This window comes from Cherax quadricarinatus, chromosome 76 (genome assembly GCF_038502225.1).
Source record: "Cherax quadricarinatus isolate ZL_2023a chromosome 76, ASM3850222v1, whole genome shotgun sequence".
Classification (NCBI taxonomy): Eukaryota; Metazoa; Arthropoda; class Malacostraca; order Decapoda; family Parastacidae; genus Cherax; species Cherax quadricarinatus.
The window spans coordinates 7,992,046-8,015,671 of NC_091367.1; the positions used below are offsets into that span (position 1 = coordinate 7,992,046).

A 23,626-nucleotide genomic window follows, 5' to 3' on the forward strand; every position below is an offset into this window, starting at 1 on the left:
GGCTCAAGTGCCCTTATTATATATTTTTATCCCAGCCCTCGGGGTTCTGGGACCAACATTATAGCAAACGTCTGATCTTTCTCGAGTTTCTTTGTATGCTTGACGATATGAAGACTCCAAACTTGTACCACATACTTCAGTACTCGTATACATACGCCACGTACAATGATCTAAGTGCTTCTTTGTTCAAAATACAAAAGGCTATTATTTTATATTCGCTAGCTATGCCCATGCTGCCCAAGGTTTTCTGTGAATGTGCACCTCAGGCAAAATCTGGTGTGATGTCTACCCCTAGGTACTTTTTCCATTTTCTATTCTATGAGTTACCTTCATCTTTAGTGGTGCTCTTCCTCTGGTTTTCTACCATTACTGTAAATTGTTTAAATCTTCCAGCAGCAAGTTGTAGTCCTGTTTTATCCTTATTCTCCACATTAGTTTTATGTTACAAATACTGACACGTGAAACTCTTAGGCCAGGTAGGCCATTCACATAAAATGTTGCACAAATACCAATGGTTGTAGAATAGAATTCAAAAGATTGGAGCACAACTACCACTGGGTTTAACCAGTTATCACTGGTTGTACAGTAGCAAATCTACCATTGTTTATAGTACACGCTACTTGCCTTTAAGGTAACAGCTGTCTAATAAAAGCAAAATAATACAGAAGCGCTGCGGAAGGCATGCTGGGCCATACTAGGCAGCTCTTATCCACCTATTTCTATGCATGTATTTGTCTAACCTATTTTTTTAACACTGTGTGTTAGTAGTAAAAGCATTAACTTGCGTGTCTCATTGTGGTTGAGAAACATAAGCTAACTTTACCGTCCATTATGCGTCCCATAAATTGCATATACTTGTCCAGTAAAAGTCAGCTTCAAATTAGTAGTGTTTCTAATTCACAGAATTTGAGTAGCCAATATTTTTACTGATGGACAACAAACAAAAAATGTAAAAATATTGGGAAATATCAAAGTTTTTAATTTCATACGTATACGTCTAAATTTACATGTCAAAACAAGCTGAGTGCAGATTAAAAAATTTTCTCATCAAAGAGTTAAACCTGGTAGCCCTGGGATTCTCAAAGTGCTGAGAAGAGTCTCAGGACAACAGACTTAGCTCCAGCACTACCAGCAGACATGTACTGTAGGACACAGGAGAGAAAGCTGCAAGATTTATATTTTCAATTCCCCTTTCTGGGAGTCTTGGTACATAACCCTTAAAGTCAAAACTGACAATAAGATTTCATGAAAGATGACTTACCCAAACACACTTTCTTTTTTTTAGAGTGATATTTAGGCAGATATGGCTTTTGAATAACAAAAAGCCTAAATCTGACGCAGTTTATTATGCGAACATAATTTTGCATTACTAGTGATTTCTTGTGTAGATTCACGGGATCTCTGGAAACACAACCTCTTGTTAAATTTAGGTCCTACTGTACTGTAATTAGGCTAGCCATCTTGGTATGCGACTTGATTAATGGTTATGAAGTGGAATCCAGGAGCTGGAACTCAACCTCCTATTTAATTAAATACACACTCCTCCACCATATCCATTCCTCTCCCCTCACCGTAACTTACCATTCAACCTCTGAGCGTTCTCTCTCTTCCTTTCCTCTTCCTCCTCATCGGCTGCGCGTGCCTTCTCCGCCTGTTCCTGCGACCTCTGGCTCTTCTCGATGATTGAACACGCTCGTAGCACGTATGAGAGCACAGGCTCCTGCTTTTCCTGACGAGGCACTTCCAGCATCTGCCAGTACTCAGTTTCCAACCGCACCACCTCCTACAGTGGGGAAGAATGGTGAGAATGTCCTGTAAGTGAAGCCACAATATATTAACTAACGCCAGACGGAACAATATATGAGTTTTCTGGGGATAACTTATTTAAAAATTAGCTAAAAAATCTTTATTTGATAATCTTAAAATTTTATTACACAATAAATTTCCTTTGTGCTTTCACAAATTTTCATTATATTAGGTAGTTTTGGACAAGTAGAGAGACTATAGCAGAACAGAATGACTAGGAGGTCAATAAATCTAGGGTGGAGGGAAGGAGTCGAAGTCGTCCCAGAAAGTGTGGTTAGATAGGAGTGGAGGAAAGGGATTTTTTTTTATTTGACGTGCTGTTGGAGTGTGAGCAAAGTGATATTTATAATGGGATTCAGGAAAACCGGTTAGCCTGACTCGAGTCCTGGAGGCGAGAAGTACAGTGCTAGCGCTCTAAAGGAGAGGTGGGAATGTTGTAGTTCAAGGGGTCATCCGAACTGTAATGTCAACACTCTCCTGACAAGACTGAAATAAATGACGGTGAAAGCGTTTCTTCTGTTTTGTGTGAGTTAGCAATATAATAATAATAATAATAATAATAATAATAATAATAATAATAATAATAATAATAATAATAATAACCTTTACTTCTAACAGTGTATGATACAACTATTACAGACATAGCTGACATCACTGACATGCTGTATGTAAAGCTCCTCGTTATGCAGAGCATTTAGGGCAGCCTAAATTAATCTTGTCTCCTGGATGCGACCCACACCAGTCAACTCACACCCAGGTACCTAACTACTGCTAGGTGAACAGGGATAGCAGGTGTAAGGAAACATTCCCAAAGTTTCCACCCATGTCGGAGACCGAACCCGGACTCTCAGGGCTGCGAGCTCAGGACGCTACCAACCTAGTCACGAACACCCGATTCATACTGAGTCATACTTAAGATATTGATCCGATTTCTTAGTTACTGACGGGATAACATAAATTACCGAAGCTGAGCCTACAGAGGTTAAACAATATCTGGGCGAATACGAGGCAATCCGGTCTAATTCCTTGGATCAAGAGCCTCTCAGCAACAAGGAACCTCCCTTGAAGGATGCGATAGTAAGTTAGTTTGTTCTTACCTAGTAGTTAGCTAGTTTATATCTAATAGTTAACTAATGTTTATGTAGGCTTCGTACATTTTGTATTTTTTAATGATTTTATACAGTAAATTATGTAGAGTGTAACGAAGGATAAGTCAAGGAAGTCAAACAATAAGATAAAAATAAACAGTGAAGTGTATATACATATTAAACATGAAGCCGAGGGTCTCTGCAACCTTGTGCCAATTATTATTATTATTATAATCAAGGGGGAAGCACTAAACCCATAAGATTATACAGTGCTTGGGGGAGGGATGGAAGGTATTCAGGTTTAACTCAGGGAACTGGAGCACAGATCCAGTTCCCTAGATCAAGAGCCCCTCACCAAACCTTGTGTAAAGTGTAGTGCCAAAGATCACATTAGGCCAAGTGTATTAATGTGATCTCTGGCGCTACACTTTACACAAGGATGCAGACACATCACATTAATACGCGATGTGTATTAATGTGATGTGGCTTTCTTTTGTGCCCACCAATGTTTTATTTCATGTAAACTACATTATCTGTACCAAATAAAGAATTAAAAATTGTATTGTAAGTTTAATAACAAGAGTATGGAGAAACTGGTGGCGGTGTTGTTCACACCGTGAATATTGTGAAAATATTAACGGTCAGTTAGGTAAATGGACACATATAACGTTTCAGTTACTTTATTACTGGTTACGTTTTTCCCCTTACTAGGAACTTAGGCTTGACAAAGTTCCTGATATTTTAGGTTAGGTTATGTAGATTTGTCACGGTCTTAGTCATATGATGACAGCAACTGGAGCTTTTGGTCATCTGACCGAGGCCTTCCGCTGGCTTACCCCTCCACCCCATTAAAAACTTCGGTTATAATTATAACCATTAATGTTCCTGCTGAGTGAAAGGTGCAATGTATAAATACATGCTGGTGTTATTCAGGGCCACCAAAGCTGATGTTTTATTGATCCCCGCCTCCCCGAGTCCGCGAACAAGATATTGAACAGGGCGGGAATTGGGAAGAAAACAAAGTTTCCTTAGGAAAGAGAATGGGAACATTAAGCTCTCAACTTAGATCATGTGGACCCCAGGTCTAAATATCAGCAGAGCCAGGAGTCTTACTGAGCAACACTTTTGCACTCCATCAACACGGGCGTAGAAGTTCCCGCGGGTATCCATTTACCTAGGTACTGTTGTTGTTGAGTTTGAAGGTCCACTGACAGCTTACACCGTCCAGAGACTGTGAAAGAAGTTGCTGAACATCGCCCCCAGACCAATGATGTGCTGAACAAGCGTTCCAGAGAAAGAATGAAGAGAATTTGCATGCGTAGAGAGAGAAGCCCGGACACCAGCAAGGCCGAAGCAGAAGTTGTTGGGGGTGTTAAGAGCTACCAAAGCTTGCACATTGTTGAACCCTGCCTCCAGGGCAACCGCCAGTAATATACTGTCGAAATCTGGGCTGGAAATGAAGAGGAAACAATGTTCCCTTCAAAACAGAAACAGAACAATATGTTTTCAATTAGGTTACGTGGACTCCCTTTACCTAAGCTCTGGCAGAGCCAGCCACTCTCTTCCCTACACACCGAACAGGCCAAGTGTCTTATCGACAAGTGCCTTTGACAAAATAATAACTAACACACAAAACTTAGCTGAGTCAACAGCGCTATGCTCTTTTTGTTTTTTCTTCTTAAGGCCTAAAAGAAGCTGATGGATGGTGCCCCGACCAACTGACCGGAGATCCCGGGAAGCAAAAGGAAAATTCGTCAGTGATGGTAAAGGCAGGGGTAGGCGAGACATGCTCACCCCAAGGCCAGAAATGCAGAAGTTCTTAAGTGAAGTGGACCCCACAACAAAACACCAGCAGAGTCAGACTCTGAGTCAGCAATCAAGCCGTTGAAATCCGCAGAACGGTAAAATAAAAAAAAAAACAGGTTCATGAATGGCGCCCCAGGCCAATTGCCCAGCGAGCTATGTACGATGAAGACAAACATCCTGGGTATAGTAAGACATATGTGCAATAAAAAACCAAACCACGGGCGAGAATAGAACCCGCGATCAGAGTCTCAAAACTCCAGACCGTCGCGTTAGCCAGTGGCTAACGCGACGGTCTGGAGTTTGAGACTATGATCGCGGGTTCTATCCCCACCCGTGGTATGGTTTGTTTGCAATCGTGTCATTACAATTTCGTGAGTCATATGTGCAATAGTTAGGTATCTTTATTCCGAAACGCTTCAACTACACAGTAAGCTTCTTCAGTCGAATACAGAGGAGTCTGCAGAAACAGTAGAGACGTGAAGACAATGTAATCAGTCCATCACCATTGAAGATGTAGTTCTGAGGTGGTCGGTCCCTCATTCCCTCACTCTAAGACCGCTGTGTCCCTACACGGCTTGACAAAGCTCCTGGAGAGCGAAAAGTTGCCACAATAAAATGTCACGTTAGTAGCACTTGTATCCTTTTACCTAACTTTGCTCTAAAGTCTAAATAGCCTGAGACCTGAATGTAGCATACTTGTGTATGAAACTAGCACATTTAAATTATTTAAAGAGGGATTAGGGTAAAGGTTTCGTGGATCCTAGTCACACAGACCTCCAGGGGCATGAGAAAGTTATGTCGTAAAGTGATTGCAGTGTATGTCTTTTCCACCAACTTTAATCTCATGGTTTATGTCTCACCTTGATCATGGCCTTGAGGAGGGTGTACCTGGTGAAGACGTTCCAGGTGGTCTTGCTATGGTTGTATTGGGTGTGCAGGGTGAGAAGTGCGCCCCGTGCTGTCTCGTGCGCCTCCTCCAGCCTGTTCCTCACAGCACGCAGACGGTGATTGGTGGCGATGGCGTCGTCTCGTGTCTCCCCGTCAGCTGTAGTCGCGACCACCACGGGAGAGACAGAGACAGTGGTTACTGGCCGGTGTCTGAGGCAGGGATCAGGGATCAGTGAGGCATGGCTCAAGGAAGCAGGGCTGAGAGAGAGAGAGAAAGGCTTAGAGAGGCAGGACTTAGAAAGTAACAGGGCTCAGAGAGGTGTATTTCAGTGTTTATAACCGCTACTTCATGGTAAAGAAAGTGGCCATCTTGGAATCTGATTTACGGTGAATCATCCTATCAGCATGAAAACACAAAAAGTGACTTCCTAAACTTAAAAAAAATATACATTCTTAGCAATAAATCTGACTAACATACTCGTCTTCATGTTGATCTAGGAACAGTTATGCACCACAATATACCGGGCTGTGGCTCGTACGTTGGACTGCGTGCGGCCAGCAGTAGCAGCCTAGTTGATCAGGCCCTGATCCATCGGGAGGCCTGGTCATGGACCGGGCCGTGGGGGCGTTGTTTCCCGGAATAACCTCCAGGTAACCAAGGTCCGTTCATCCTTCCCCCAGACTATAAAGGGATTTATCCCTTGCTGTCTGCAAGACGGAACCAGATAACTTCCTCAAGACAGTTCCTGTGAGGGAAAAGTTCAATATAGCAGTGTGGAAATTATGAATGTATGGAGATGGTTGTTTGTTGGCAGTCTGCTAGTTAAGGAACGTGATGTGTCTAGCTCCCGCTATCCCCCCTTCTCTCTTATCACCCGGTGGGAGGTGATGTGTGAATCTTTAACCAGTGGAGAAATCCCTTGACTGGCTGCTTCCATCAAACCTGTAAGTATGCGTTCCACTCCTGTACTATACATCTTTTTCTTTGTCTTAAGAGCTTCACTCTTATTTAGGGCTGTACACTTGTGTTTATCCCTGCCTTGCTTTGAATTTAACGTCACTTTTTAATCCTCATCATTTCTTTTAAAGTCTGTATGCCTATCGTGCGAGTGATTAAGCGAGCAAGTTGTAACTGTATTTATTTCTTAATTATAGCCTTGGTTTGTCAGCGTAGGTCATCTGACACGGGCGAGGTGAAGATAAGGACAGCAGGGATGTAGTGAGCTAGCTGCACATACCTATGATCCAACCGCCCCCTTCCACCGATCACCCTAGCCAGCTACACACCCAGCGTCACTACGTGTCTTGTGATAAGATTGGTTAGCCAACATTTTCAACACTGTGGGGATCAGAGGATAAGTTCACCTTGGCAGAATTGTATTGTGGAAACTGTCTTGTCACAAACAGCAGTTACGACACCTCCAACCCCCTTTTCTCTACAACAACGGCTTCAGTGTTTCTACAATCTTCAAAGCGCGGTGTCAACAACATCCGCACGACCTTCTACAACTACATCTGTACAAATTAGCTTTGAATTAAAGTATCATTTCTTATAATTCATTTTTCTTTCAAATAGGATTAATTCTCACGTTTAAGTGTTTTACATTTATGCTTGAAATCATGTAATGAAATGTTTATCTTCTCATGTTATTATGTTTTCTGTCATTTATTTACATAAGGAGGAGCCAGCATTTTCAGTTCCTTACTCAGGAGCTGACAGGGCTGAATAAGCCTTCACAGTTCCTGACCAGCTGGAATGTATACTGTATATTGTTATCATATAAGCCCTAGTCCTCCTGTACTCCACTTTCATCAGGTTGAGTTCCCTTAACCTCTCCTCATAAGACAGTCCCCCCTTAGCTCCGGGACTAGTCTTGTTACAAACCCTTCCCCTCTTTCTCTCTATCAAACTGCATGCTGCTAGCACCAACAGTCAGAGACTACGTTTCTGAACATAGAAATAAAGGTCCTTTTTCCTCTGCATCGAACAAAAAAATCTGTTATTGGGATCGTCCATGTACCCCTGCTGCCCCTTTCACCCCAGCCATTCCTTCACCAGAACCAGCTCACCGCCCCTGCCGACCTCCTTACCGTCCCCTCTCCCTTCCATTCGTCCCTCCCCTTCCTTTCTTTCCCCTCGTCCTCGTTCTCTCCACCCCAGCACGAAAGATACGCAGGAAGGGATATGAAAAAGTACACACAAAGAGATAGCCACTTGACTTTTCCAATTGATCTCTTGTACCCTACAAGTGAAGGACGGGGGTAGAGGAGAGAGAAGAACGAGATGGAGAGGGAGCAAGGGGGCGAGCGAGAAGAGCAAAAATGAGAGAGGAGAGAGAAGAGAAAGGAAGAGAAGAGAAGACCTACAAAAGAGAAATATGAAAGGAAATGGAGATGAAGGAGAAAAAGATACTGTGTGTGTTCACCTATATGTACTCGACTATATATAGTTGCAGGGGTCGAGCCACAGCTCCTGGCCCCGCCTCTTCACTGGCCGCTACTAGGTCCACTCTCTCCCTGCTCCAAGAGCTTTATCGTACCTCTTCTTAAAGCTATGTATGTATCCTGCCTCCACTACACTTTTCAGACTGTTCTACTTCCTGACTAACTCTACGGCTGAAGAAATACTTCCTAATATCCCTATGATTCATCTGAGTTTTCAACTGTGTGTGATGCGAGCCGTGGCCGTGCCCGGTGTTGCTGGCTACCTAATGTTTGTAGCATGGTGGCCTACCTGGAGTTTACCTGGTGGATAAAGGCGTCGAGAAATTTACCTCGTGTCCCGAGAGGCTGGGTAAATGTGACGGGTTCGATCCTCGATCAGTCACAGTAATGTATTTGCATAAAACACTTTTGTTCTGTAGATGCATTAATGCATACAGACACACACACACACACACACACACACAGAAGATTATCAGGAGAAGAGCTAAGAGGTATGTCCTACGAGGAGAGGTTAAGGGAAATCAACCTGACGACACTGGAGGACAGGAGAGATAGGGGGGACATGATAACGACATACAAAATACTGAGAGGAATTGACAAGGTGGACAAAAACAGGATGTTCCAGAGATTGGACACAGTAACAAGGGGACACAGTTGGAAGCTAAAGACACAGATGAATCACAGGGATGTTAGGAAGTATTTCTTCAGCCACAGAGTAGTCAGTAAGTGGAATAGTTTGGGAAGCGATGTAGTGGAGGCAGGATCCATACATAGCTTTAAGCAGAGGTACGATAAAGCTCACGGCTCAGGGAGAGTGACCTAGTAGCGATCAGTGAAGAGGCGGGGCCAGGAGCTCGGACTCGACCCCCGCAACCTCAACTAGGTGAGTACAACTAGGTGAGTACACACGCGCGGGAATCCGAAATGTCCCTGTTTGCAGATGACGTGAAGTTGATGAGAAGAATTCATTCGATCGAAGACCAGGCAGAACTACAAAGGGATCTGGACAGGCTACAGACCTGGTCCAGCAATTGGCTACTGGAGTTCAACCCCACCAAGTGCAAAGTCATGAAGATTGGGGAAGGGCAAAGAAGGCCGCAGACGGAGTACAGTCTAGGGGGTCAGAGACTACAAACCTCACTCAAGGAAAAAGATCTTGGGGTGAGTATAACACCAGGCACATCTCCTGAAGCGCACATCAACCAAATAACTGCTGCAGCATATGGGCGCCTAGCAAACCTCAGAACAGCATTCCGACATCTTAATAAGGAATCATTCAGGACCCTGTACACCGTGTATGTTAGGCCCATATTGGAGTATGCGGCACCAGTTTGGAACCCACACCTAGCCAAGCACGTGAAGAAACTAGAGAAAGTGCAAAGGTTTGCAACAAGACTAGTCCCAGAGCTAAAAGGTATGTCCTACGAGGAGAGGTTAAGGGAAATCAACCTGACGACACTGAAGGACAGGAAAGATAGGGGGGACATGATAACGACATACAAAATACTGAGGAATTGACAAGGTAGACAAAGACAGGATGTTCCAGAGATGGGACACAGCAACAAGGGGACACAGTTGGAAGTTGAAGACACAGATGAATCACAGGGATGTTAGGAAGTATTTCTTCAGCCACAGAGTAGTCAGGAAGTGGAATAGTTTGGGAAGCGATGTAGTGGAGGCAGGATCCATACATAGCTTTAAGCAGAGGTATGATAAAGCTCACGGTTCAGGGAGAGTGACCTAGTAGCGATCAGTGAAGAGGCGGGGCCAGGAGCTTGGACTCGACCCCTGCAACCTCAACTAGGTGAGTACACACACACACACACACACACACACACACACACACACACACACACACACACACACACACACACACACACAGGAGCTAGGACTCGACCCCTGCAACCTCAACTAGGTGAGCATACACACGGAGCTAAAAGGGAATGTCCTACGAAGAAAGGTAAAGGGAAATCGACCTGACGACATTGGAGGACAGGAGGGACAGGGGATACATGATAACGACATATAAAGTACCGAGATGAATCGACAAGGTGGACAGAGACAGGATGTTCCAGAGATGGGACACAGCAACAAGCGGCCACAGTTGGAAGTTGAAGACTCAAATGAATCACAGGGATGTTAGGAAGTATTTCTTCAGTCACAGAGTTGTCAGGAAGTGGAATAGTCTGGAAAGTGAGGTAGTGGAGGCAGGATCCATACATAGCTTTAAGAAGAGGTATAATAAAGGTCAGGGAGAGAGTGGATCTAGTAGCGACCAGTGAAGAGGTGGGGTGAGGAGCTATGAATCGACCCCTGCAATCACAATAAGGCGAGTACACACACACACACACATGAGTTATTTAAATACAGACTTTCCTTTGTCGTGACGTAAGTTAATTAGTGGGAAGTTGATGGAGTCCTGAGAAGGAGAGAGAAGAGATAATACAGGAGAGTGAAGGAAGGAAAGAGAAGAAAGAGATAATACGGGAAAGTGAAGGAAGGAAAGAGAAGAAAGAGATAATACGGGAAAGTGAAGGAAGGAGAGAGGAGAGAGGAGAGAGAAGAGATAATACGGGAAAGTAAGGAAGGAAAGAGAATAAAGAGATAATACGGGAAAGTGAAGGAAGGAGAGAGGAGAGAGGAGAGAGAAGAAATAATACGGGAAAGTGAAGGAAGGAGAGAATAATACGGGAGAGAGAAAAAAAGAGAGAGGAGATAATCTGGAAAAGAGAAGAAAGAACGGAGAATGAATATAAGAGCGGCAGAAGAACAGAGGGAGAATAAGGGAAATAAAAGAGGAACGGAAATCAGCAAGAGACCAGATAAAGTAGAGGAGAAGGGAGGGAGGGAGAGAGGGAGGGAGGGAGGGAGAGAAGAGAAAAGACATGGAAGGGGAAAGAAGAGAGAATGGAGGAAAAGGAAGAAATGGGAAAGAAGTTAAGAAATGAGGGAGGGAATGCATGAAGGAGGGAGGGAAGAGAGAGAAAAGGGAAAGCAAAGGAAGGAGATAAAAAAAAAAGAGAATGCCAAAGAAAGAAAAGAAAAAAGGGAAATTATGAATTAAAGGAAGAAACGAAGGAAGGAAAGGAAAAACGAAGGAATGAAAGAAGGGAGGAAAGAAGGGAGGAAAGAAAGAAGGAAGAAAAGAAGGAACTTACCCAGCATTCTCCACACTATATATACCCAGGTAGACCTGTTTGTGACTTGATAAAACCCACTGTGTGGGCGAAACGTTGTCAATAAAGGATCACATTATGCTGCTTCAGTGTTTATTTGTCGACAGTCACCACGGTTAACCTCCGACAGAAGATTCAAGTCAGTCGCAAACTTCAGTACCTGTGTACCAACAGCCGATGGATGGAAATGATCCGTGAATCCTTGATTAACAACCTTGCTAACGGCTTGACAAAACTCCTGGAGAGCGAAACGTTGCCACCATAAAATGTCGCACTAGTTGCCCATGTGTCTTTTATCCAATATTTCTCAAGTTAATCTGTTCCTCTTCCTTTATATATCAATATTTACCTGACTTTCTTTACATTCATTCTCTTCGGTTACAAGGTTTGTATTTGAGAACTTGCCTGGTAAGTGCTAGTAGTCCTGGTGTAGTGCTCCTCTGCTACCTTGTTATTACGTTCTTGTACTACTGTAAGTGCTAGTAGTCCTGGTGTAGTGCTCCTCTGCTACCTTGTTATTACGTTCTTGTACTACTGTAAGTGCTAGTAGTCCTGGTGTAGTGCTCCTCTGCTACCTTACTATTACGTTCTTGTACTACTGTAAGTGCTAGTAGTCCTGGTGTAGTGCTCCTCTGCTACCTTGCTATTACGTTCTTGTACTACTGTAAGTGCTAGTAGTCCTGGTGTAGTGCTCCTCTGCTACCTTGCTATTACGTTCTTGTACTACTGTAAGTGCTAGTAGTCCTGGTGTAGTGCTCCTCTGCTACCTTGTTATTACGTTCTTTCAATACCGACATTATCTCCTCTCCATTTTCCCTACAAACAATGGAACTACACTTGCTCTCCGGCCATCCTTGTGTACCGTCCCTTGCTTCATACACACAACACTGCCAACATCAATAACGAGGACACTATTTTTCCTCGTACGCTTTTAGAATTGCAATCTTAAATCTCATCCATCTCCGCTACTCTTTCAATTTTCAATCTACGTAATGCTTCATGCCTTCTCTTCATCCTCGTTCCAGGTCCTTAAAATTTATCTTAATAAGTTCCAATCCTTTTCTCGTGCCGAGTTTTATTATGTAATTGGAACAATTTCTTAAAAACGTTATTATGATCACGGGGGAGCACTAAACCCACAGGGGTTGAAAGAGGTAATGAGGTTTGATCAAAGATGAAAGCATCTCCGATTCCCTGAATCAAGAGCCCCTTGTCACCAGCATCAAGGCGTCCCAGCGCTTGTAAGAGTGACTGTCAAAAGTCTTGGTTCGTCCAAGACAGGGGTCGGCAACCCCCGGCCCGCGTGAGGTTTTCGTACGGCCCACCAAGTTAACACCTGGACACTAATTATCTAATTAGCATGGAATACAGATGCAGTAGTTCACTTCAAGGTTAAGCAGTCCCTGGGAAAGTTACTTGGTATCCTCCCTCCTTAAGAGGTTTTCATCTGAGTTTGTCTGGTACAACAACTGTCCAGTAGGTATCACCATTCCATAATAATGTTTATTTAATTGTGTGTGATAAATTGTGTTAAGTATTATTAGAATTAGGCCAAAACTGGTTTAAAAAACTAATGGAAACCCTCAGTTGGAGATTTTTTTTTATAGTGTATTACATTTAATAATATGGCTCTCCTCCGAGAGACTGCACAGCTGTCTGACTCTCTCTCTCTCTCTCTCTCTCTCTCTCTCTCTCTCTCTCTCTCTCTCTCTCTCTCTCTCTCTCTCTCTCTCTCTCTCTCTCTCCAAAAGGTTGCTGACCCCTGATCTAAGACTTCCTCCTTCCTACAACCACAGTCTGGAGTTTACCTGGAGTTTACCTTGAGAGGGTTTCGGGGTTCAACGCCCACGCGGCCAGGTCTCAGACCAGGCCTCATGGTGGATCAGGGTCTGATCAACCAGGCTGTTACTGGTGGCCGCACTAAAGCTGACGTACGAACCACAGCCCGGTTGGTCAGGTACTAACTTTAGGTGCCTGTCCAGCGCCTTCTTGAAGACAGCCAGGGGTCTATTGGTACTCCCCTTTATGTATACTGGGAGGCAATTGAACAGTCTTGGGCCCCTGACACTTATTGTGTAATCATCTCTTATTATAACAAATATTTCTCACAATCACTTCTTATTCTCACCAAAATTTCCCACAATATTCTCAGTAAAATTTTATAACAATAACTGGCTCATTCTTTCTTCGATTTGACTTTTCTTCGGCATTATTTCATTACTCTTTTAAGTCTCTCTCTCTCTCTCTCTCTCTCTCTCTCTCTCTCTCTCTCTCTCTCTCTCTCTCTCTCTCTCTCTCTCTCTCTCTTTCTGTCTCTTGATGCTAGTAAAGGGTTCTTGATCAACGTAACTGAAGCTACTTTCCCCATTCACGGATCAAACTTGATTACCTCCCACTCCCCAACCGCTATATGACCCCCGTATGAGTTTAGCGCTTTCCTCCCTCAATATAATTATAAAAAATTTAGCGTATCACTTTTCTCACCATACTGCGCATCCTATTAGGATGATGTATGGTGCTACAGAAGCTGAGCTTATTATTATTATTATTATTATTATTATTATTATTATTAGTAGTAGTAGTAGTAGTAGTAGTGGTAGTAGTAGTAGTGGTAGTAGTAGTGGTAGTAGTAGTAGTAGTAGTAGTAGTAGTAGTAGTAGTAGTAGTAGTAGTAGTAGTAGTGGTAGTAGTAGTAGTAGTAGTAGTAGTAGTAGTAGTAGTAGTAGTAGTAGTAGTAGTGGTAGTAGTAGTAGTAGTAGTAGTGGTAGTAGTAGTAGTAGTAGTAGTAGTAGTAGTGTGGTAGTAGTAGTAGTAGTAGTAGTAGTAGTAGTAGTAGTAGTAGTAGTAGTAGTGTGGTAGTAGTAGTAGTAGTAGTAGTAGTAGTAGTAGTAGTAGTAGTAGTGGTAGTAGTAGTAGTAGTAGTAGTGGTAGTAGTAGTAGTAGTAGTAGTAGTAGTAGTAGTAGTAGTAGTGGTGGTAGTAGTAGTAGTAGTAGTAGTAGTAGTAGTAGTAGTAGTAGTAGTAGTAGTGGTAGTAGTAGTAGTAGTAGTAGTAGTAGTAGTAGTAGTAGTAGTAGTAGTAGTAGTGGTGGTAGTAGTAGTAGTAGTAGTAGTAGTAGTAGTAGTAGTAGTAGTAGTAGTGGTAGTAGTAGTAGTAGTAGTAGTAGTAGTAGTAGTAGTAGTAGTAGTAGTAGTAGTGGTAGTAGTAGTAGTAGTAGTAGTAGTAGTAGTAGTAGTAGTAGTGGTAGTAGTAGTAGTAGTAGTAGTAGTAGTAGTAGTAGTAGTGGTAGTAGTAGTAGTAGTAGTAGTGGTAGTAGTAGTAGTAGTAGTAGTAGTAGTGGTAGTAGTAGTAGTAGTAGTAGTAGTAGTAGTAGTAGTAGTAGTAGTAGTAGTGGTAGTAGTAGTAGTAGTAGTAGTGGTAGTAGTAGTGGTAGTGGTAGTAGTAGTAGTAGTAGTAGTAGTAGTAGTAGTAGTAGTAGTAGTGGTAGTAGTAGCAGTGGTAGTAGTAGTAGTAGTAGTAGTAGTAGTAGTAGTAGTGGTAGTAGTAGTAGTGGTGGTAGTAGTAGTAGTAGTAGTAGTAGTAGTGGTAGTAGTGGTAGTAGTAGTAGTAGTAGTAGTAGTAGTAGTAGTGGTAGTAGTAGTAGTAGTAGTGGTAGTAGTAGTAGTGGTAGTAGTAGTGGTAGTAGTAGTAGTAGTAGTAGTAGTAGTGGTAGTAGTAGTAGTAGTAGTAGTAGTGGTAGTAGTGGTAGTAGTAGTAGTAGTAGTAGTGGTAGTGGTAGTAGTAGTAGTAGTGGTAGTAGTAGTAGTAGTAGTAGTGGTAGTAGTAGTGGTAGTAGTAGTAGTAGTAGTAGTAGTAGTAGTAGTGGTAGTGGTAGTAGTAGTAGTAGTGGTAGTAGTAGTAGTAGTAGTAGTAGTGGTAGTAGTGGTAGTGGTAGTAGTAGTAGTAGTAGTAGTAGTAGTAGTGGTAGTGGTAGTAGTAGTAGTGGTAGTAGTAGTGGTAGTAGTAGTAGTAGTAGTAGTAGTAGTAGTAGTAGTAGTAGTGGTAGTAGTAGTAGTAGTAGTAGTAGTAGTAGTAGTAGTAGTAGTAGTAGTAGTAGTGGTAGTGGTAGTAGTAGTAGTAGTAGTAGTAGTAGTAGTAGTAGTAGTAGTAGTGGTAGTAGTAGTAGTAGTAGTAGTGGTAGTAGTAGTAGTAGTAGTAGTAGTGGTAGTAGTGGTAGTAGTAGTGGTAGTAGTAGTAGTAGTAGTAGTAGTAGTAGTGGTAGTAGTAGTAGTAGTAGTAGTAGTAGTAGTAGTAGTAGTAGTGGTAGTAGTAGTAGTAGTAGTAGTAGTAGTGGTAGTGGTAGTAGTAGTAGTAGTGGTAGTAGTAGTAGTAGTAGTAGTAGTGGTAGTAGTAGTAGTAGTAGTAGTAGTAGTGGTAGTAGTAGTAGTAGTAGTGGTAGTAGTAGTAGTAGTAGTAGTAGTGGTAGTAGTGGTAGTAGTAGTAGTAGTAGTAGTAGTAGTGGTAGTAGTAGTAGTAGTGGTAGTAGTAGTAGTAGTGGTAGTAGTAGTAGTAGTAGTAGTAGTAGTAGTGGTAGTAGTAGTAGTAGTAGTAGTAGTAGTGGTAGTGGTAGTAGTAGTAGTAGTAGTAGTAGTGGTAGTAGTAGTAGTAGTGGTAGTAGTAGTAGTAGTGGTAGTAGTAGTAGTAGTAGTAGTAGTGGTAGTAGTAGTAGTAGTGGTAGTAGTGGTAGTAGTAGTAGTAGTAGTGGTAGTAGTAGTAGTAGTAGTAGTAGTAATAGTAGTGGTAGTAGTAGTAGTAGTAGTAGTGGTAGTAGTAGTAGTATTAGTAGTAGTAGTAGTAGTAGTAGTAGTAGTATTTTTATTATTATTTTTACTGTTATTATTATTGATATTATTATTATTATTATTTCTGTATTTTTATTGTTTCCAACAGTTATTTTGTTATCACTTCTTCCGTCTTATCTCTCTCTCTCTCTCTCTCCTACCCTACTCTTCTTATCCTCCCACCTCTCCTCTCCTACACCTTCTACCTTACTTTCTCCCCAATCTTGCTTCCTGTCTCCCCTCCCCACCCTTCATCTCCCCTCCTTTTCCATTCTCCTCACCCCCCACCTCTTCCCCATCTCCCCTTCCTTACCTCCTAATTCTCCCCACCACTTCCTCCTCCTTTCCCTCGCTCTCCTCACCCCTCTCCCACGTCCCTCCCCTCTCCCCCTCCCCCCCGCACAAGATAAGGACACACCACGCTAATTTCTTTATAATATATCATCAATATATATTTTCAGACAAAACTAATGTCCCAGACCAACATTTTTTTAAACTTAAGAAGAAATTATATTATCAAACGAAATCAATATCTCTGAAATACTGTATTTATTATTATTATTATTATTATTATTATTATTATTATTATTATTATTATTATTATTATTATTATTATGTATGGAGTACATTATTAGTATGGAGGAGGTGAATGTATTCAGATATTTGGGAGTGGACGTGTCAGCGGATGGGTCTATGAAAGATGAGGTGAATCATAGAATTGATGAGGGGAAAAGGGTGAGTGGTGCACTTAGGAGTCTGTGGAGACAAAGAACTTTGTCCTTGGAGGCAAAGAGGGGAATGTATGAGAGTATAGTTTTACCAACGCTCTTATATGGGTGTGAAGCATGGGTGATGAATGTTGCAGCGAGGAGAAGGCTGGAGGCAGTGGAGATGTCATGTCTGAGGGCAATGTGTGGTGTGAATATAATGCAGAGAATTCATAGTTTGGAAGTTAGGAGGAGGTGTGGGATTACCAAAACTGTTGTCCAGAGGGCTGAGGAAGGGTTGTTGAGGTGGTTCGGACATGTAGAGAGAATGGAGCGAAACAGAATAACTTCAAGAGTATATCAGTCTGTAGTGGAAGGAAGGCGGGGTAGGGGTCGGCCTAGGAAAGGTTGGAGGGAGGGGGTAAAGGAGGTTTTGTGTGCGAGGGGCTTGGACTTCCAGCAGGCGTGCGTGAGCGTGTTTGATAGGAGTGAATGGAGACAAATGGTTTTTAATACTTGACGTGCTGTTGGAGTGTGAGTAAAGTAACATTTATGAAGGGGTTCAGGGAAACCGGCAGGCCGGACTTGAGTCCTGGAGATGGGAAGTACAGTGCCTGCACTCTGAAGGAGGGGTGTTAATGTTGATAAGATAAGATTTCAGTTTAAAAACTGTAGTGTAAAGCACCCTTCTGGCAAGACAGTGATGGAGTGAATGATGGTGAAAGTTTTTCTTTTTCGGGCCACCCTGCCTTGGTGGGAATCGGCCAGTGTGATAATAAAAAAATAATAATATTATTATTATTATATGATTTTATTATTATAATTTTTAATACTACTACTACTTACTATTATTGCTATTATTATTATTGTTATTATTTGGAATTAGGAAACCAAAATTATAATTATTTTTAGAACTACGTCTCAGAGTTCAGTTTTCTCACACACACACACACACACACACACACACACACACACACACACACACACACACACACACACACACACACACACACACACACACCAATTTATTTTCTTGCGAAGAGGCGGGGCCAGGAGCTGTGAATCGACCCCTGGAACAACAAAGAGGCGAGTACACACAGGTGGTGTCAGCGCTGACAGTTTGGTTCATCGCGAGTACACGAGAGTACACACAGGTGGTGTCAGCGCTGACAGTTTGGTTCATCGTAAGTACACGAGAGTACACACAGGTGGTGTCAGCGCTGACAGTTTGGTTCATCGTAAGTACACGAGAGTGCACACAGGTGATCTTAGGTGTTCAGTGATGACACTTGAACCCTGGTGAACCTTCATGATATATTGACATCTCCGGGACGACCTTATTAAGACTTCAAGACGTCTTTGGGGACGACCTTAAGTTACGTCTTTGGGACGACCTTGTTAAGGCTCCACGACGTCTCTGGGACGAACGTAAGGCTTCAAGACGTCTTTGGGACGACCTTGTTAAGGGTCCACGACGTCTTTGGGATGACCTTATTACGTCTTTGGGACGACCTTGTTAAGACTCCACGAAATCTATAGGACGACCTTAAGGCTTCAAGACGTCTTTGGGACGACCTTGTTAAGGTTCCACGACGTCTTTGGAACGACCTTGTTAAGGCTCCACGATGTCTCTGGGACGACCGTAAGGCTTAAAGACGTCTTTGGGACGACCTTAAGCTACGTCTTTGGGACGACCTTAAGCTACGTCTTTGGGACGACCTTGTTAAGGTTCCACGACATCTTTGGGACGACCTTCTCAAGGTTCCACGACCTCTTTGGGACTACCTTGTCAAGGTTCCAGGACGACTTTGCGACGACCTTGTCAAGGTTCCACGTCTTTGGGACGACCTTGTCTAGATTCCACGACCTCTTGGGGTCGACCTTCTTAAGACTCCACGACGTCTTTGGGACGACCCTGTCAAGGTTCCACGACCTCTTTGGGACGACTTTGTCAAGGCTTCACTACAGAATGATGTAGTTATCTCACTCACTTTAATTTTAACCGGAGTGGCGAGAATTCTTGATTGCTAGTTCCGAGTCCAACCACTGGCTAATAGCAGAGTCCAACCACTGGCTAGTTGTACCTGAGGACTACTTGTGAAAGCAACTTTCAGGAGAGGAAACAGTATGCCTGAGCTGGTTTTGTAAAGGAGTTCCTGGTAGCTAGAGATCAGGGAATAGTAAGGGTGGACGTTAAGAAGAGATAGGGAGAATAACATGAAGGGAGGCTTGGAGTAAGGTAGAGGAAGGCAGGGTAGAGAGCTTTGCAAAGATGGCGGCGAAAGTATTGCCATGGCAACCACACACACTCACTCACTCTCTCTCTCTCTCTCTCTCTCTCACCCAATTCACACCACTCTCCCAATTTTCCCCCTTTTTTAGTGATGGAGCAAAACATTTTATGATCATTTGGGCAAAAATCTTTATTTTTAATTGACAGTCTCCCAAAAATTTCTCTTCCGTTTTCCAAAAATTCTGAAAGTTTGTGTGGAAATATTTCTGGCTGAGTTCAGAGACCCGGACGACCTTAAAGGTGATTTATAACGACCTGAAGATGGGAGGAACGACCTGGCAATAGGATGAACGACTAATGTGATTCATGGTGACCTGGGAGGAAGTTTCAACGACCTTAAATGGGATTTATGACGACCTGGAGATGGAAGGAACGACCTGATAATAAGCTGAAGGATCTTAGCCTCCCAAGGTGTCCTGTAGCTCAACTGTTAGCGCACTCAGTTCACACACTGAGGTCCGTAGTTCGAATCCCCGGTAAGGCTGGATAACATTAGGACGTGTTTCCGTAAGACACTGTTGTCCATGTTCACCCATCGGTATAAAAAGGGTATCTGGGTGTTAGTCGACTGGTGTGGGTCGCATCCTGGGGCAAAAACTGACCTAATTTTCCCGAAATGCTCTGCATAACAAGCGTCTTTCTATATAGTAGTATGTCATTGATGTCAGTTAGGCCTATGTTAACGTACTTGTAGAAATAAAGATATTATTATTTTTATTATTACTAAAATACTTGTAACCCAGCCGGAGCCAGGCCGTAGTGACGTCCAAGAGTTTGATTATTTTGTTAGATGCACCATAGACATGTGACTTCTGCAGGATAAAATGATAATAGATGGTGTCTGTCTCCCTCAGTCCACAGGTGTACTCTTACACCACTGTCTACAATCCCACCATACGTTGTCCCGTGTCATGGAGTTAAGAGCATTTATGGATGACAGAGAATCAGATACAGTTAAGGTGTCAATCTTAGATACATGGAAGCATTTGAGTGGAAGAGTACAGCAAATGGTTAGGTTTGAAGGGTCGAAGCCCAGTTGCTGATGCGTGATCTAATTTTAATACGAAAGTCGTCACTTTGTATGACAACAGCAGCACCAGTGATGTATGACAACAGCAGCACCAGTGATGTATGACAACAACAGCACCAGTGATGTATGACAACAGCAGCACCAGTGATGTATGACAACAGCAGCACCAGTGATGTATGACAACAACAGCACCAGTGATGTATGACAACAGCAGCACCAGTGATGTATGACAACAACAGCACCAGTGATGTATGACAACAGCAGCACCAGTGATGTATGACAACAGCAGCACCAGTGATGTATGACAACAACAGCACCAGTGATGTATGACAACAGCAGCACCAGTGATGTATGACAACAACAGCACCAGTGATGTATGACAACAACAGCACCAGTGATGTATGACAACAGCAGCACCAGTGATGTATGACAACAGCAGCACCAGTGATGTATGACAACAGCAGCACCAGTGATGTATGACAACAGCAGCACCAGTGATGTATGACAACAGCAGCACCAGTGATGTATGACAACAGCAGCACCAGTGATGTATGACAACAGCAGCACCAGTGATGTATGACAACAGTAGCACCAGTGAACAGAGTCAACACATAATTCGTTGAAGAGAGTGAGTGCTCTTTGATGTATCGATACAACTTAAGGCATTCTGCTTGGTTTTAAGACTAAACTTTGGTTGTGATTTAAGTTTTTTTTTGTTAAAAAATGAGGGAATAGTAGTTAGAAATGGAGTGAGGTAATATTCCATGGTGCTGGGAAGTGTTGCCGTTGCCTTACTTTACAAAGATCATGTATCTGGTTCATTCAGAGACCAGTTTCATTTTTTATGGTCCATCTGGAGGTGTGTTCACCAGTGCTGAGGAAAGTTTGGAGGGCTTCTGTGCAAGGGTTTGAATGGGCTTGTGTGAGCATACTGACCCCAATGAGGACATTTCTTTCAGTGACACAATCTCTGATGCTTGGAATATCACGTTCGTTCCTCATGTTTACAATTTGGGCAGTATGAGGGTATCTTAGGATAATCCTCATTGCTTCGTTCTTTAATTTTTCCAGCCCTCCAGTCTTCCAGTCTGACACAAGAGCAAGTAGGGACACGGCATAATCACCCAATAATCTAATTAGTAAGCAAAACACAATATTTTCACTATTTTAACATTAGCACCATACCTGGGATGAAAACCTGCCATAACTCTATGTGCTGTCAGCCTTTCTTTGTATTGGTAACAAAGTCTTGTTACAACAGGTCCAAGCAGTGGAACCTCAAAGCGCTGATACCTGTATCGAGTTACATATTCCAGCGGAGACCCATCATGAAGGTGGATCCTGCGGACTCTGCCTCTGTCCTGGAGGAAGCTTATTAGGTATCTGTTTTTTCAGCAGAGAGAATCAACCACGGGACCTGACACGAGGCTAGTACATGGTTAAGGATGTTCTACCTCTGATCCTACGATCCTACTTCACATATGATCCTACGATCCTGCTCCGCCTTTGATCAAACGATCCTACTCCGCCTTTGAAAATACGATCCTAATGAACCTTTGATCCAACATCCCGGGATCATACTCCGCCTCTGATCCTAGAGTCCTACGATCATATTCCGCCTCTGATCCTACAATCATACTCCACCACTAAGCACCTGAAACCTAATTAGCATTTTTTCTAATTAAAACCAGCAATTAGTGTTCCACTGATGGGGCTATCAGCTTAGTGTCGAGTGATCGTCGACACTGTCGGCTGTGAGGTGCCAGGAGAGGAGGAGGAGGAAGAGGAGGAGGAGGAGGAGGAGGAGGAGGAAGAAGAAGAGGAGGACAAGGAGGAGGAAGAAGAGGGTTAAAAGGAAGAGGAAGAGGGGGAGGAGAAGGAAGAAAATGAGGTGGTTTTGGTGAGTAGGAAGGATATGGCAACGTTATTATTATGAGGAAGCGCTAAACCCGTAGAGATTTTGAAAGACAGTGGAGTTGGATCCAGTAACAGTGAGAACAGCTGCAATCCCTAGGATCAAGAGCCTTGGTATCAAAGCACCTTTGTGTGTCCCCCTCTCTGGAACATCCTGTCTCTGTCCACCTTGTCTATTCCACGCAGTATTTTGTATGTCGCTATCACGTCTCCCCTAACCCTTCTGTTCTCCAGTGTCGTCAGACCGATTTCCCTTAACCTTCCTTCGTGGGACATTCCCCTTAGCTCTGGAACTAACCTTGTCGCAAACCTTTGCACTTTCTCTAATTTCTTGACGTGCTTGATCAAGTGCGGGTTCCAAACAGGTGCTGCATACTCCAGTATGGGCCTGACGTACACGGTGTACAGTGTCTTGAACGATTCCTTACTAAGGTATCGGAACGCTATTCTCAGGTTTGGCAGGCACCCGTATGCTGCAGCAGTTATCTGGTTGATGTGTGCTTCCGGAGACGTGCTCGAAGTGTGTAGTCTTTGGCCACCTAGCCTATACTCCGTCTGTGGTCTTCTTTGCCCTTCCCCGATCTTCATGACTTTTCATTTGGCGGGGTTAAATTCGAGAAGCCAGTTGTGATGAATGGTTTGAAAAACCGACAAGTTGAAGATTGAGACACTTATGCAGCATATGGGAATCTTTATTCAGGAAACGTTTCGCCACACAGTGGCTTCATCAGTCCAATACAAAGAGGAAGGCGTAAGGAGAGGAGGAGTATGAGGTAATCAGTCCCTCAGCCTGGAGTCGATGTGTTCAGTCCATCAATCTTGTAGAATGTACAGCATAGGGCCGTAGACGTGGCTTATATACTGTAGTGAGGTGAGGTGAAGCAGGCGGAGGCGGGGTCATAGTGGTACCATCCACTAGTCGAAGTAGGTCTTCGTCGGTTTTTCAAACCATTCATCACAACTGTCAGACACTGCAGCATCATGGGATCTTGTTACAAAGAATTCCTCAACACTTGTTCAACCTTTGGACGAAGACCTACTTCGACTAGTGGATGGTACCATTATAACCCCGCCTCCGCCTGCTTCACCTCACCTCATACAGTATATAAGCCACGTCTACGGCCCTATGCTGTACATTCTACAAGATTGATGGACTGAACACATCGACTCCAGGTTGAGGGACTGATTACCTCATTCTCCTCCTCTCCTTACGCCTTCCTCTTTGTATTGGACTGATGAAGCCACTGTGTGGCAAAACGTTTCCTGAGTAAAGATTCCCATATGCTGCATAAGTGTCTCAATCTTCAACGAGAAGCCAGTTGCTGGACCAGGTGTCCAGCCTGTCCAGGTCTCTTTGAAGTTCTGCCTGTGTGTGTGTGTGTGTATGTGTACTCACCTAATTGTACTCACCTAACTGTGGTTGCAGGGGTCGATACTCAGCTCCTGGCCCCGCCTCTTCACCGACCGCTACTAGGTCCTCTCTCCCCTTGCTCCATGAGCTTTATCATACCTCGTCTTAAAACTATGTATAGTTCCTGCCTCCACTACATCGCTTGCCAGACTATTCCACTTCCTAACTACTCTATGACTGAAGAAATACTTCCTAACATCCCTTTGACTCATCTGAGTGTGTGTGTGTGTGTGTGTGTGTGTG

General features: G+C 43.3%; 1 protein-coding gene across 2 annotated transcripts in view; it reads right to left on the reverse strand.

Moving 5' to 3' along the window:
- Window positions 1-23,626, reverse strand: part of LOC128703686 (uncharacterized) — a 353,634-nt gene that overhangs the window by 7,403 nt on the left and 322,605 nt on the right. For both annotated transcript variants that reach the window (XM_070101247.1, XM_070101248.1), the window contains exons 4-5: window positions 5,561-5,745; window positions 1,582-1,783 (exon numbers count right to left, since the gene is read on the reverse strand). In XM_070101247.1, coding sequence (XP_069957348.1) covers window positions 1,582-1,783; window positions 5,561-5,745 — 387 coding nt within the window. The remainder of the gene's footprint in view (window positions 1-1,581; window positions 1,784-5,560; window positions 5,746-23,626) is intronic.